This window comes from Magallana gigas, chromosome 6, assembly GCF_963853765.1.
Source record: "Magallana gigas chromosome 6, xbMagGiga1.1, whole genome shotgun sequence".
Taxonomy (NCBI): Eukaryota; Metazoa; Mollusca; class Bivalvia; order Ostreida; family Ostreidae; genus Magallana; species Magallana gigas.
In genome coordinates, this window is record NC_088858.1 from 26,844,292 (window position 1) to 26,854,832 (window position 10,541).

General features: G+C 34.5%; 2 protein-coding genes across 2 annotated transcripts in view; one reads left to right on the forward strand and one right to left on the reverse strand.

The window, feature by feature from the left end:
- Positions 1-2,041: 2,041 nt before the first annotated feature.
- On the reverse strand, positions 2,042-5,996 carry LOC105335795 (uncharacterized). Its single transcript, XM_011439882.4, has 4 exons — positions 5,830-5,996; positions 3,452-3,610; positions 3,088-3,267; positions 2,042-2,676 (listed from the first exon to the last, which is right to left on the reverse strand). The coding sequence occupies exons 1-4, from the start codon at positions 5,894-5,896 to the stop codon at positions 2,477-2,479; spliced, it is 606 nt and encodes a 201-aa protein (XP_011438184.3). The 5' UTR covers positions 5,897-5,996; the 3' UTR covers positions 2,042-2,476.
- Positions 5,997-7,464: 1,468 nt separating this feature from the next.
- The window catches only part of LOC105332215 (small ribosomal subunit protein uS19), a 10,154-nt gene continuing 7,077 nt past the window's right edge, over positions 7,465-10,541 (forward strand). Inside the window, exons 1-2 of the mRNA XM_020068895.3 lie at positions 7,465-7,552; positions 9,342-9,445. Of these exons, the coding sequence (XP_019924454.2) occupies positions 7,550-7,552; positions 9,342-9,445 (107 nt within the window). The 5' untranslated portion in view covers positions 7,465-7,549. The remainder of the gene's footprint in view (positions 7,553-9,341; positions 9,446-10,541) is intronic.

Genomic DNA, 10,541 nt, shown 5'->3' on the forward strand with positions numbered 1-10,541 from the left:
AACAGCCAAATCGTCTCTTGCGAGACTTTGAGTCTGACATCATCATCGTTATTTCGTGCAGTCCGTGATTTTTCTTAGGTTGCTGTAGGGTTGACCAATCGATAATCAAGGCCTTGTTTGTGTGGTTCAGAATGATCAGGATCAAATCACTTTACACTACACTTTCATCTCTCTCTCTCTCTCTCTCTCTCTCTCTGCATGGTGCATCTCGAAATAAAGGCTCTGACAACTGTCAAAAGAGAGTTGCATGGGAACAACTTGAAAAGGGTTCGTTTAAATTGGGTTAAAAGCATGTCCTTATACACGTTCTATACCATGTGGCTTGAGGGTCAAAATTCATAATCATCTCTTTAAAATGTTTCATACATGAATCGGCGTTAATCTTACTATTACTGTACTATACTGAAAAGTCTAGAAACCAATTATCCCCAAGGCCCAGAATGGCATGTTGCAATGTTCCATACTTTTTTAAATTTTGAATCTCTCTTTCTCTGAGGAAAGTCCGCTTTATTTTTGCGGAGGGTCCAATAAACCTTTGTTACTGCAATGATAAATCGACGATCAATTTTACTGCTCCAAGCTTAAGTACATTAAGGAACTGCACAGCTCGAGGGCTTCTCAATATGCCTGGACTTTTGACCCGAGGCCCGTCCTGCTGAGTTGACGCTTGAAAGTCCTCACCAAAATACCCCATTCCAATAATACAACTGTTCCTGAGCGACCGTTAACAGGTCTCAGAGCAACATTATGAGGTTTTTTTGTGACAGCGCCGATTGTGGCAAGAAACTGAAGTTTTGTTAGGGGGCATCTGATGCCAATTATTCCGTAAGGAATTGAATGTACATGTATATTACTCAGGTTTCTAGGGCGTTAAAGGTTAACCTTTGAAAACCGTTCTTACTTTCGTAACGGCAAGGGCCAAATTCGGAATGGTGCCACAATATATGTTTAAAATTAAAACACGTTTCGGAAATTTTGAATTAATGTTTCAGTGTAGAAAATTTTAATGTGAACATCAAAAAGCAAACAATGTAAGAAGAAATAAACAGAAGACACACGTTATTGCAATGTCCTAGTCGTTCTTAAAACTATTCACTAAAACAGAGATCTTTCTGGAATTCTACAAATGGACACAAGCTTCTATGTGCTATCGTAACCTACATAAATACAATGTATATCAGAGGTTAAATCATCTACTAAAATGCGTTTTAAATGGCAGCTATAACAAGGCTTTTTCGTTTTTTACTATCATTTGAAAAATCAATGAAACTTTGTATCAAATACATGTATACCAAAACATTATTGGTCGATACGTTAGCTGTTAGTTATAAAAAAATGATAGTTCGTCAATTTTATACATTGCTCGTAGAAGTCAAACTAGTAGTTGTTTCATTTCTTTTTGGTGTCGATATTTGCAATACAAATCTTTTTTTTCCAAACATATACCATTCTTTAAAAAAATGTAAACAAGTTTCACACGCATATAAAAATACACACGTTTCAGGATATCTAATATATTCTAACTATTAACGAGAGGTAGCTAATGGGTGAATAAAACTGTGACATTAACAATTAGGTCGTTTCATGCTTTTAAATACATACATATTATAAAACATTTTTTTTTTGAAAGTGAAGGGATTAACCAAACTGTTTCCATACCATTCATCATGTCGTTAGCAACAACAATATGGTGGATTTCTTGATTATATACCATATACCGGTATATATTTACTTAAATTGTATAGCATGTTACTTTATGATAACAGAATTGAACAATTTGCTTTTGTTTCTCTTCGATTTGTGTACCTTTTCATATAAATGACCATAACAATAAACAGAATGAACAGATTTAAACGGTCTAATAAGTAGTCACTACAAATTGTTAAAAAAAATTACCTCCCTGCCACGAAGTGCTACATTAAGTAGGTGCACTGTATAACTACTAGTAAGTATTAAAAGTCAAAAGTATCAAAAAACACTAAGTATTATGCCGCTTTAGGATTTCTTAGATTCATTGATCGTCACACAAGATACAATGTATAAGGTACAGTAAAAAAATTTAAAAAATGAGTTCATTTTCTATGATGTAAAAATAAAAGAGTACATTTCAGAGTGAATACGTAAGTTGGTGGGTTGAAACTGACTAGACCAAATGATTTCTCGATGTTTGGCTATACATTTACAGAGTGTAAACGAAAGGCTGCTGGTTTCCAATACTTAAACAACCAGATAATACCATGATGGCATTCTTCTTCGAATAGAATTTAAAAATTAAATAAAAAGACCAAAATATTAGAATTGTCTTACGCAGATTGAAACTTTGAGATTTTCCTCATTTTCTATCGAAAGGTTGTCAGGGTAAAAGAAATTCTTTTTAATTCATAATCGTCACGAAACAAAATCCTGAAAATCATTATGGAATGCATAGAATCATATTGTACTGTATGGTTTCCGTTGATAATTTTTTCGGACTTATCTAAAACCTGAATATAAAAAAACTGGCAAGTAATGTCGCAAGTAGCAGAAAACCGAAAGTTGCTCTAACTGCTTCCTGAGAGTTGCAGGCCTCCTTGTTGCAGTAACAGGTGTCCGCAGTGTGATACTCGTGACATCCTTTAGGGTACCAAGACTTTGTTAGACTCGTTGTGTTGTAACAGTACCTAGTCACTATTTCCTCTGTTAAATGAATAGAAAATAAAGTTCTTCAATAAATAGTGGTGTACAGACGGTTTAACAGCTTAAGATCTGCTACACTGACATGAATTTGATAAAAAGTTGGCCTTAGAAAAAAAATCAAGCTTTCCTAAGAGACAACAATGAAAACGTTACATAATTATTTGGTTCAATTAAACATTCATTATCAACCAACGATTAAAACAACGATCATTGGATAAATTCTTGTGCAAGAAAACTACATTATTGGATCCATACTTTTTTCAAAACTAACACATGCAATGCATGCAGTAAAAAGTTACTAATCTCGTTGCCTAGATCATAAATCGGGAATGCCCAGGGCCATTTAGACCATTCTAAGCTACAAGTATACTTAATCAATCTTTTTTTAAGACCCCCCCCCCAAATAATTACCTCCAGCATAGGCATTGCTGATCATTTTACCACATGCGCGCGCATTTTTGACACCAATGTCGTCACAGGAGACGAGGACGCCAGCCTTTATTGCCTCGTCCCGAGAGTATCCAAGAGTACGACCGCACTTTTCTCCATGTTTCTTGTTGGCAGAACTACAGACGTAGCACATCAAAGGATCTGTTCAAAGATTAAAGACTTACCATATGACAACCTACTCCTTAATTTCACTCCTTAATTTCAAAATTTACAATTTGAAACAACGAAGAAGTTTTTGACAGTTTATTATACAGTAGCACTCTTTTAGCCTACAGAGTTATTATAAATACAACTGTGTACAACAGCGTTTGAAATGTCGTCTTACCACAGTTGATGATCTGTTCGCCTTTTATTGGGTCCCTCACTTTCTTGATATACTGGCCCCGAGCAGACGACCACTCACAACAGATGAAGCCAGCGGAATTCTTCCAGGGGAAGCAAGTCTCCAAGAACGGCTTGCAGGAATCGTGTTTACATATATTCTCTGTCAAAAAGTAAAAATATAAATCGTACGTCTTGTTGAATTCCGACATGGGTTTTATAATAAATAATCAAGAGCGGGATCTACAATGGCTGAAGAACAGAAGAATAGTATGTACATGTATACATACAAACTCATTTTTTTTCATGAAATATCAAAATCAGAGAGGAAGACATGTGGACAGACAAACTGAGGGACCAAAAAAGAGAGAAAAAAATACATCAAATTATATACACATGTATGCTTTTCCTCTATTTCAACAACTGTTTCAAAACATTCTATATTCAGCAAAGCTTAATTCCACCTGAGACACAGTCAGAGATGGACAGCTAATCTTTTAATTGACTTCTGTTTATGTTATTGACACTTCAACTTTCATCTTATTATTTCTTTTATGTACATGCTGCTAAAATGTCACGAATTACTCAGTAGCTGTTTGATAATTGATTTTCTCACAGCTGTACTTATTTTGTTAATCCATTCCATTGTTTCTATAGATCCCTATATGATTTTAAATTGTAAATTATCGTCAGTTGGAATCAGACATTCGGTGCTGATGCATGCCAAACTCGTTTAAAAGTATATTTCACGAAAAGTCTACATAAAAGTCTGAAAACTAAGACGCGCGATGGCTTGTTGAGGGTTTTATGAGGCTGGGTCAAACAACAGAGGAGTAATCACGGGTTTGCCCAGTATAAGTCCTGTACGGGATAGAGCGTCCCGTAATAGTATTGTCATCAAATACAGACGATACTGGCAGTACAGCGGGCATTCTAACGAACAGTGTTGAAACAACGTCAGGCAGCACCTAGCAACGTTGAATCAACGTTGGAATATGGCTGCATATGAAATTTGAAGCAAAGTTGAAAGTGTAACGTTGTTTCAATGTCAAAATTCATCTTAGATTCAACATAATAATGGGTCCGCTGACCTTGTTAAAGCAATTAGCTTTATTTTAACAAAATAACGAATGCTTTTTAATGTAAACGTAATGTTTTCAAAACTCATTAAATTGGAGAAGAACAAAACTTATTTTATTTAAAATCGAAGTTCGAATTTTCATTATTATATATATATTATCAATTATCTTAGATACACCTATTTAAAAAATAATTTTGACAAAAAAATAAGTATAACCTCAATAAAAATTCTACCGATTTTAAGAAGAACTAAGTTGGTTTCTATACTCAACTTGTACAGTTTCATCTTAAAACGTTGTTTAACTTTTAACATTGAAAAGCGGTTGATGCATTCAACGTTGAAAAAACGTTGGGTCTTCAACGTAGAATCGACTAAGTCCAACTTTCAATCATTCATAAAATCAAAATTTATAAAATTGTGCTTAATATATGTAACTCTCAACGTAAGAGAAACAGTTTAATAGTATTATATTTTTTCGATGTTTTTAATCATAAGACAATAAGACGGTGTACAAATTTTGACTCAAGTCAAAGACTTCTTCATGATCCGGAGGCATGGTTTGAACGTTGAAACTTTAACTACTCTTCAACGTTGAAACAACGCTCCGTGCCATCTGAGTAATGAGGATAGGGTATGTTAGTCATGATGCAAGACTTACATTGTGTATATCTTTTGCTATGTTACATTCAAATGATAGACACGATCGTGTTTCAGTGACATCACTCTTTATTCTCCTAAGCGTGACCTATCATGCAAATTTCGAATTACAAACCATACGGTAATGGTTCAACATAGAACAGCTGATAATCATACACCTTGAATAATTGGGTATTTGTTACGCTTTAGGGGTGCAAAAATATCTACAATATAATCTGGGACGGAGAGCGGGATGGGGCGTCCAAAGTAATTAAACAGACTCTGGACAAAGAACGAGAGAGAGAGAGAGAGAGAGAGAGAGAGAGAGAGAGAGAGATGTTATGTGTATACCGTAATACGTCTCAATTGTGTTCAAGCACCCGTGACACGTACCAAACACAAGCAAACTTAGCTTGGAATTCACCTTTCAATATACGAATAACTAATACAGTAAGCGTTCCATATGAATTAAAAATGGTCAGCAATGTAACCCGTGCAACAAACAGTTGACCCCCATCTCCCCCATCTTCAGTGTTTGTATTCGTTGTTTTGCCCTTGTGCAGTCTCCTTCCAATGACAATGAAATTGCAAAATCAGGTCGTCGAATATGCAGTCAATAAAATTTCGACACGTAAATTGGTGTGAACAGATAATCTAATGCTTACCCTGAGCGAAAATGGTCGGCACACAAAGTATAAGGAAAGCCAGTCCTGAGTTTACAAGCGTCTTCATCTTGATAAAGGTGAAAATGCCGGCATCCAAAAAGGTCAACTACGATATGTGCGCATGCTTGCGCGTGTAGTATTGATCGATTTACAGTGCCTCGGGGGCCCTAGAGCTCAAGAAAGCATAATCAATTCCTATTGTACTCGGGCGGTTGATCTCAATAGAATTTAATCCGCTTTTAAAAATAGAAAAGGGAGCCTTAAGAAACTGGTCATTTAAATTTTTGTAGTGGTTTATGATGTTTATAAACAGCTGAGAGAGAGAGAGAGAAAGAGAGAGAGAGAGAGAGAGAGTTATAGTTCACAAACACCATGCTCGGATTTAAGTACAGTGGTGCCGGGGAAGGGGGGGGGGATTCAAATTTGACAAATTATAACCCGTCTGTGTTGATGTATATGAAGTTTCAATTTCATTGTTAAAAATATTGACATCAACTATATAAGTAATTTTGTGACCTGATATGATCCAGAGATTCGCCAGTGTTATACACGTAACGAGCAAACGACTGAGTCAACGCGATTGATAACTTGATATATTCAGGTTCTTGTAATTATTGAAAATCGTTCATTCACAATCAGTCTTATTTCGAAATTATTGATATCTTTTTGAGTCAGCCAATCAACACAGATCGGCGTTATATAATTTTGACAGTTTTTTGAGAAAAAAAATTTAAAAATTAATTTAATTAAGTTTTTAGCAAAATTATTGGGACAGCGCTCCTGTCGCCCCTGTTCCGACGCCTTTGTGGACATCAAACTGAAATAGTAACTAGTTCGTGATTTATCCGGCTTTAATTCGGTCGGTAATTAAGTTTTTCAATTAGTTTGAATTCGTTTGTAAAACATTACGGTACTAGTACTCTAGGTCCATAATTGCAATATAAGGAAAGAAACAAATCTTTTTTAAGGGTAATTATTTTTACAAAATGAAAAAAAAACTTGAGGCAAGAATGTGTGGTATTTGTTTTGGTATCTATATTTATCACAATGCTTAGTACAATAAAACAAAACCATGATTGAGGTACAGTACACAATGCAAACTACTGACAACTAGAATATGCATGCAATTTAAACTACGAACCTATTGTTCAAACGTTGATTTGAATGTGATACGACAAGTGTCATCAATGTAACACCTATTGTTACAGTGTTTGGGATTAATTTAAAATTGCCTGACCTTCCACCTTTTGATTAGAACAGATTTATTTATTATATATAATAACCGTGAACTGATGTCTGAAATAAGATACACAACCTGAGGGATAGGGCACTATAAACATGATAAAAGGCGCAACTTGAAAAACTTGAGAGTGATTTTGTCTCGTGGTTTGAGAAAATCAAAAATTAAATAACATGTACATGACAACACAGAACAAAAAACGAAATGGAATCAATTACGAATTTTAGAAACAGATTAATTAAATGTCAAAAGAAAAAAAAGATTTAAAACTCATGCAAAATATCTTTAAAGATATCTTATTTTATTCATACTTTGTTGGATTATATTACCGATATGGTAAAAATTGAAGACACTTAAAATTTATCATCAACTGAAATAAGTTTATATATGCATTGTAAGCTCCAGTATTACGGAACTTTGCATTCCACCTCCAAATGCCAAATCCCCGCTTACTTCCTTTTCCGGTAAATTGTCGTAAACATGGTGAGTTTCTTGGATCTCCCCTCAATAATCGACCTTCATCATCTGTTTAGACGCGAATATAATTGTCTAAGGCACGTTTTGAAACAATGTTACCGTCGTTCAACAAAGTTTATTTAAAAACTAAGATAATATTGGTTTTTTTAAAAAGATATTTGCTTCGAATGAGATTCAATACAATAATGGGACGAATGTATTGCAATTTAATTTCCACTGAAATGATGATATGAAAATTAAATTTTTAATTATTGTTTAGAGAATAAAATGGCATTCACTTTGTTATCACCTCTATATCAATACATTCACCGGACATGTACAATAAACATCTTCGCTAGCCAAGGGTTTCTGAACCACACCGCTTCTCACGAACCCTTGGCATATCGTGCTATGAAAACTCAGGATTTTTTTCGTCACATGATCTCCTGTCCTATTTTAAATCAGCCAAATGATGAAAGATGCCGTACTTTAACGTACCTGGTGCAGAAATGGCAGACTGTAGTCTGTAGACATTGATATAAATTGACAAGTTGAAAGAACGTTTAATGCCCAGTGTAATCAATACATAGTAATACTGTTAAATGTCACAAGTGAATAAACAGTACAAAAACAATAGGCAGGTTCGATCATTAACTAGAGTTCAACCAAGGTAGTAAAGAAAACTTACAGTGCGCATGTCTCTGTTCGAACGCACATTGGTCGAAAATGAGAAAGTTGTTAATTGCTACTCATAATTTTATTGTTCGTGAAAAGAGAAGGACAATACCTTGTAAACACATTAGATCGTGTGTGTGCTAAAATTTGACACATTGCATGTTGTGCTGATTAAAATAAGGCCTAACAAAAAAAATGGTTTGTTTCCGCTTTCCCGACCGACCCTAGCTTTTACCCCCCGACTCAAAACTTTTTTTAAGGATTTTTGATGGAAAATCGTTTATTTTCGTTTTTATCTGATTTGGAAAAGAAAAATTACTCAAAATTTTGGTCCCAAAAACGCTTGAAGCAGTTACTCTTCTCAAATCAGTGTAACTCAAACGCTTTGTTTCAAAATGGCTGTATGTTTCCATGTGTTGTAGATTTTAATAATGCTCTCATCGTTGGCAGAGGAAGTATCTGATATATGATATCATTTTTGTGTTTTCTTAAGACCAGCTTAATAGTCAGGAATGATATTAAAAGTATTTCTCATTTTATACCATTCAGCAGTGTCAGTATCTAACCGGCATGTATGGATACTGCAATATTAAAGGGGAAAAAAATATTTGAAAAAATAAAAAAAAAATTCCGACCGACCGACCCTACTTTTTTCAGCATGAAAGTGGAAACAAACCATTTTTTTTGTTAGGCTGCTCTCCGCCGCCATCTTTAAATTACCTGACTAGAGACAGCGACTCTCCGTCGGTTTGACCACGGTTCCATTTTAGTTGGACTAAAGTGAGTTTGATCTCATTTTAGTCGAACTACGGCGACCGTAGTTTGTGATCGAACTCACTCACTGTCAATTAAATCCGATATGTTTAGCAATTTTTGATTGGTCAAACGGTTTCAGTAAACCCCAATCAAAATCCAATGAAAAAATCCTGACTTTTGATAGCACGATATGCCAACGGTCCGTGAGGAGCGAAGCGGATCAGAAACACTTGGCTAGCAAAGATAGCACAATCTATGGCACAGCTATGTCTACTCTGCTTACTTAGCAGAATACAGAATATCATTTAAAAAAATTAGTAAATTCAAACGAATATTATTTTTCTACAATGGTATGTTGTAAACAGTTGAAAATATTTTTTTACAGGCAGAAATTGACGAGAAAGAATTGGCTGAGAAGAAGAAGAAGCGTACCTTCAGAAAGTATGCTTACAGAGGAGTTGATCTTGACCAGCTTTTGGATATGTCCAAGTTAGTAACCAAGTTTTTTTTAAACTTTATACGACCAAAAAACTTAATATGTAAGCATTGTGACCGTTGGACCGAGCGCAGATTTAACATGATGCCTTTTAATTTTTGTTTGATTTGAAAAAAATTTGAAACACGCACAGTAGGATCCACCTAGTTGTCTACTCAAATCCTGAGACAAAGCAAAACTAAATGTCGCGTGCTCAGTCTACATTATGATGCCATGTTACAAAAGTATAACGTACAAGTTTTGTATTCGCAAATAGCTGAAAAGAGTTATGTGATTCCAAATTTTTTTCATTTCTTCTTTCAATGTTTATTCATATGTTGACTAACGCAGTAATGAAATTGAATACTTTCTTTACTTCCGTGATGTTAATGTTTTTATTTTCAGGCCTCTCGATTCTCTTTAATTGGGGCCGATATTCGGCCCATTCCCAACGTGAAAAAGGCACCTTTTTTCCCCAAAATTGAGTGTGTTTTTTCCCAATTTGAGATTGCCTAAAATTAATAATGTAAAAAAAGAAAACCATACTTATTCTGAATATATATTCAGCAGTCATAAAAGCATTGTGAAGATGTGCAACACTACCACGTTGTAAACTGCTTTTTTGTGATTGATAACTTAGCCAGAATTTCCTCAGACAGAGGTAGTGTAATTTAAAAAAAAACGATGTTTATTAATTTTAATCCTGATATCACAGTTAGTTGATAAGCTGGAAATAGTTTATAATTCTGCAATAGATGTAAAAATTAGTATAAAAATGTTTGTATACACAGATCCTCTACAAAACGGTAGTAAGTGGGTCAAAGGGTTGGACTAATACACCAAATACACAGTACAGAGACTTATTTTATAAATATTGTCATTAAGCTTACACAATCAAGAAACATCTATCTGTAAAAGGTATAAATACAAAAATAGATTAAATTTTACATTAATACAGAGGGTTCCACTTAATCTGATAGCGATTAATAGAATAATTCTGTTAATCTGATATAATATCAAAACACCGAACCATTTCTTATATATCCCTTTATATTTTTCCTGATTATCTGATAGGGAAAAACCGTCATTTTCGGTTAATGTGATATGATT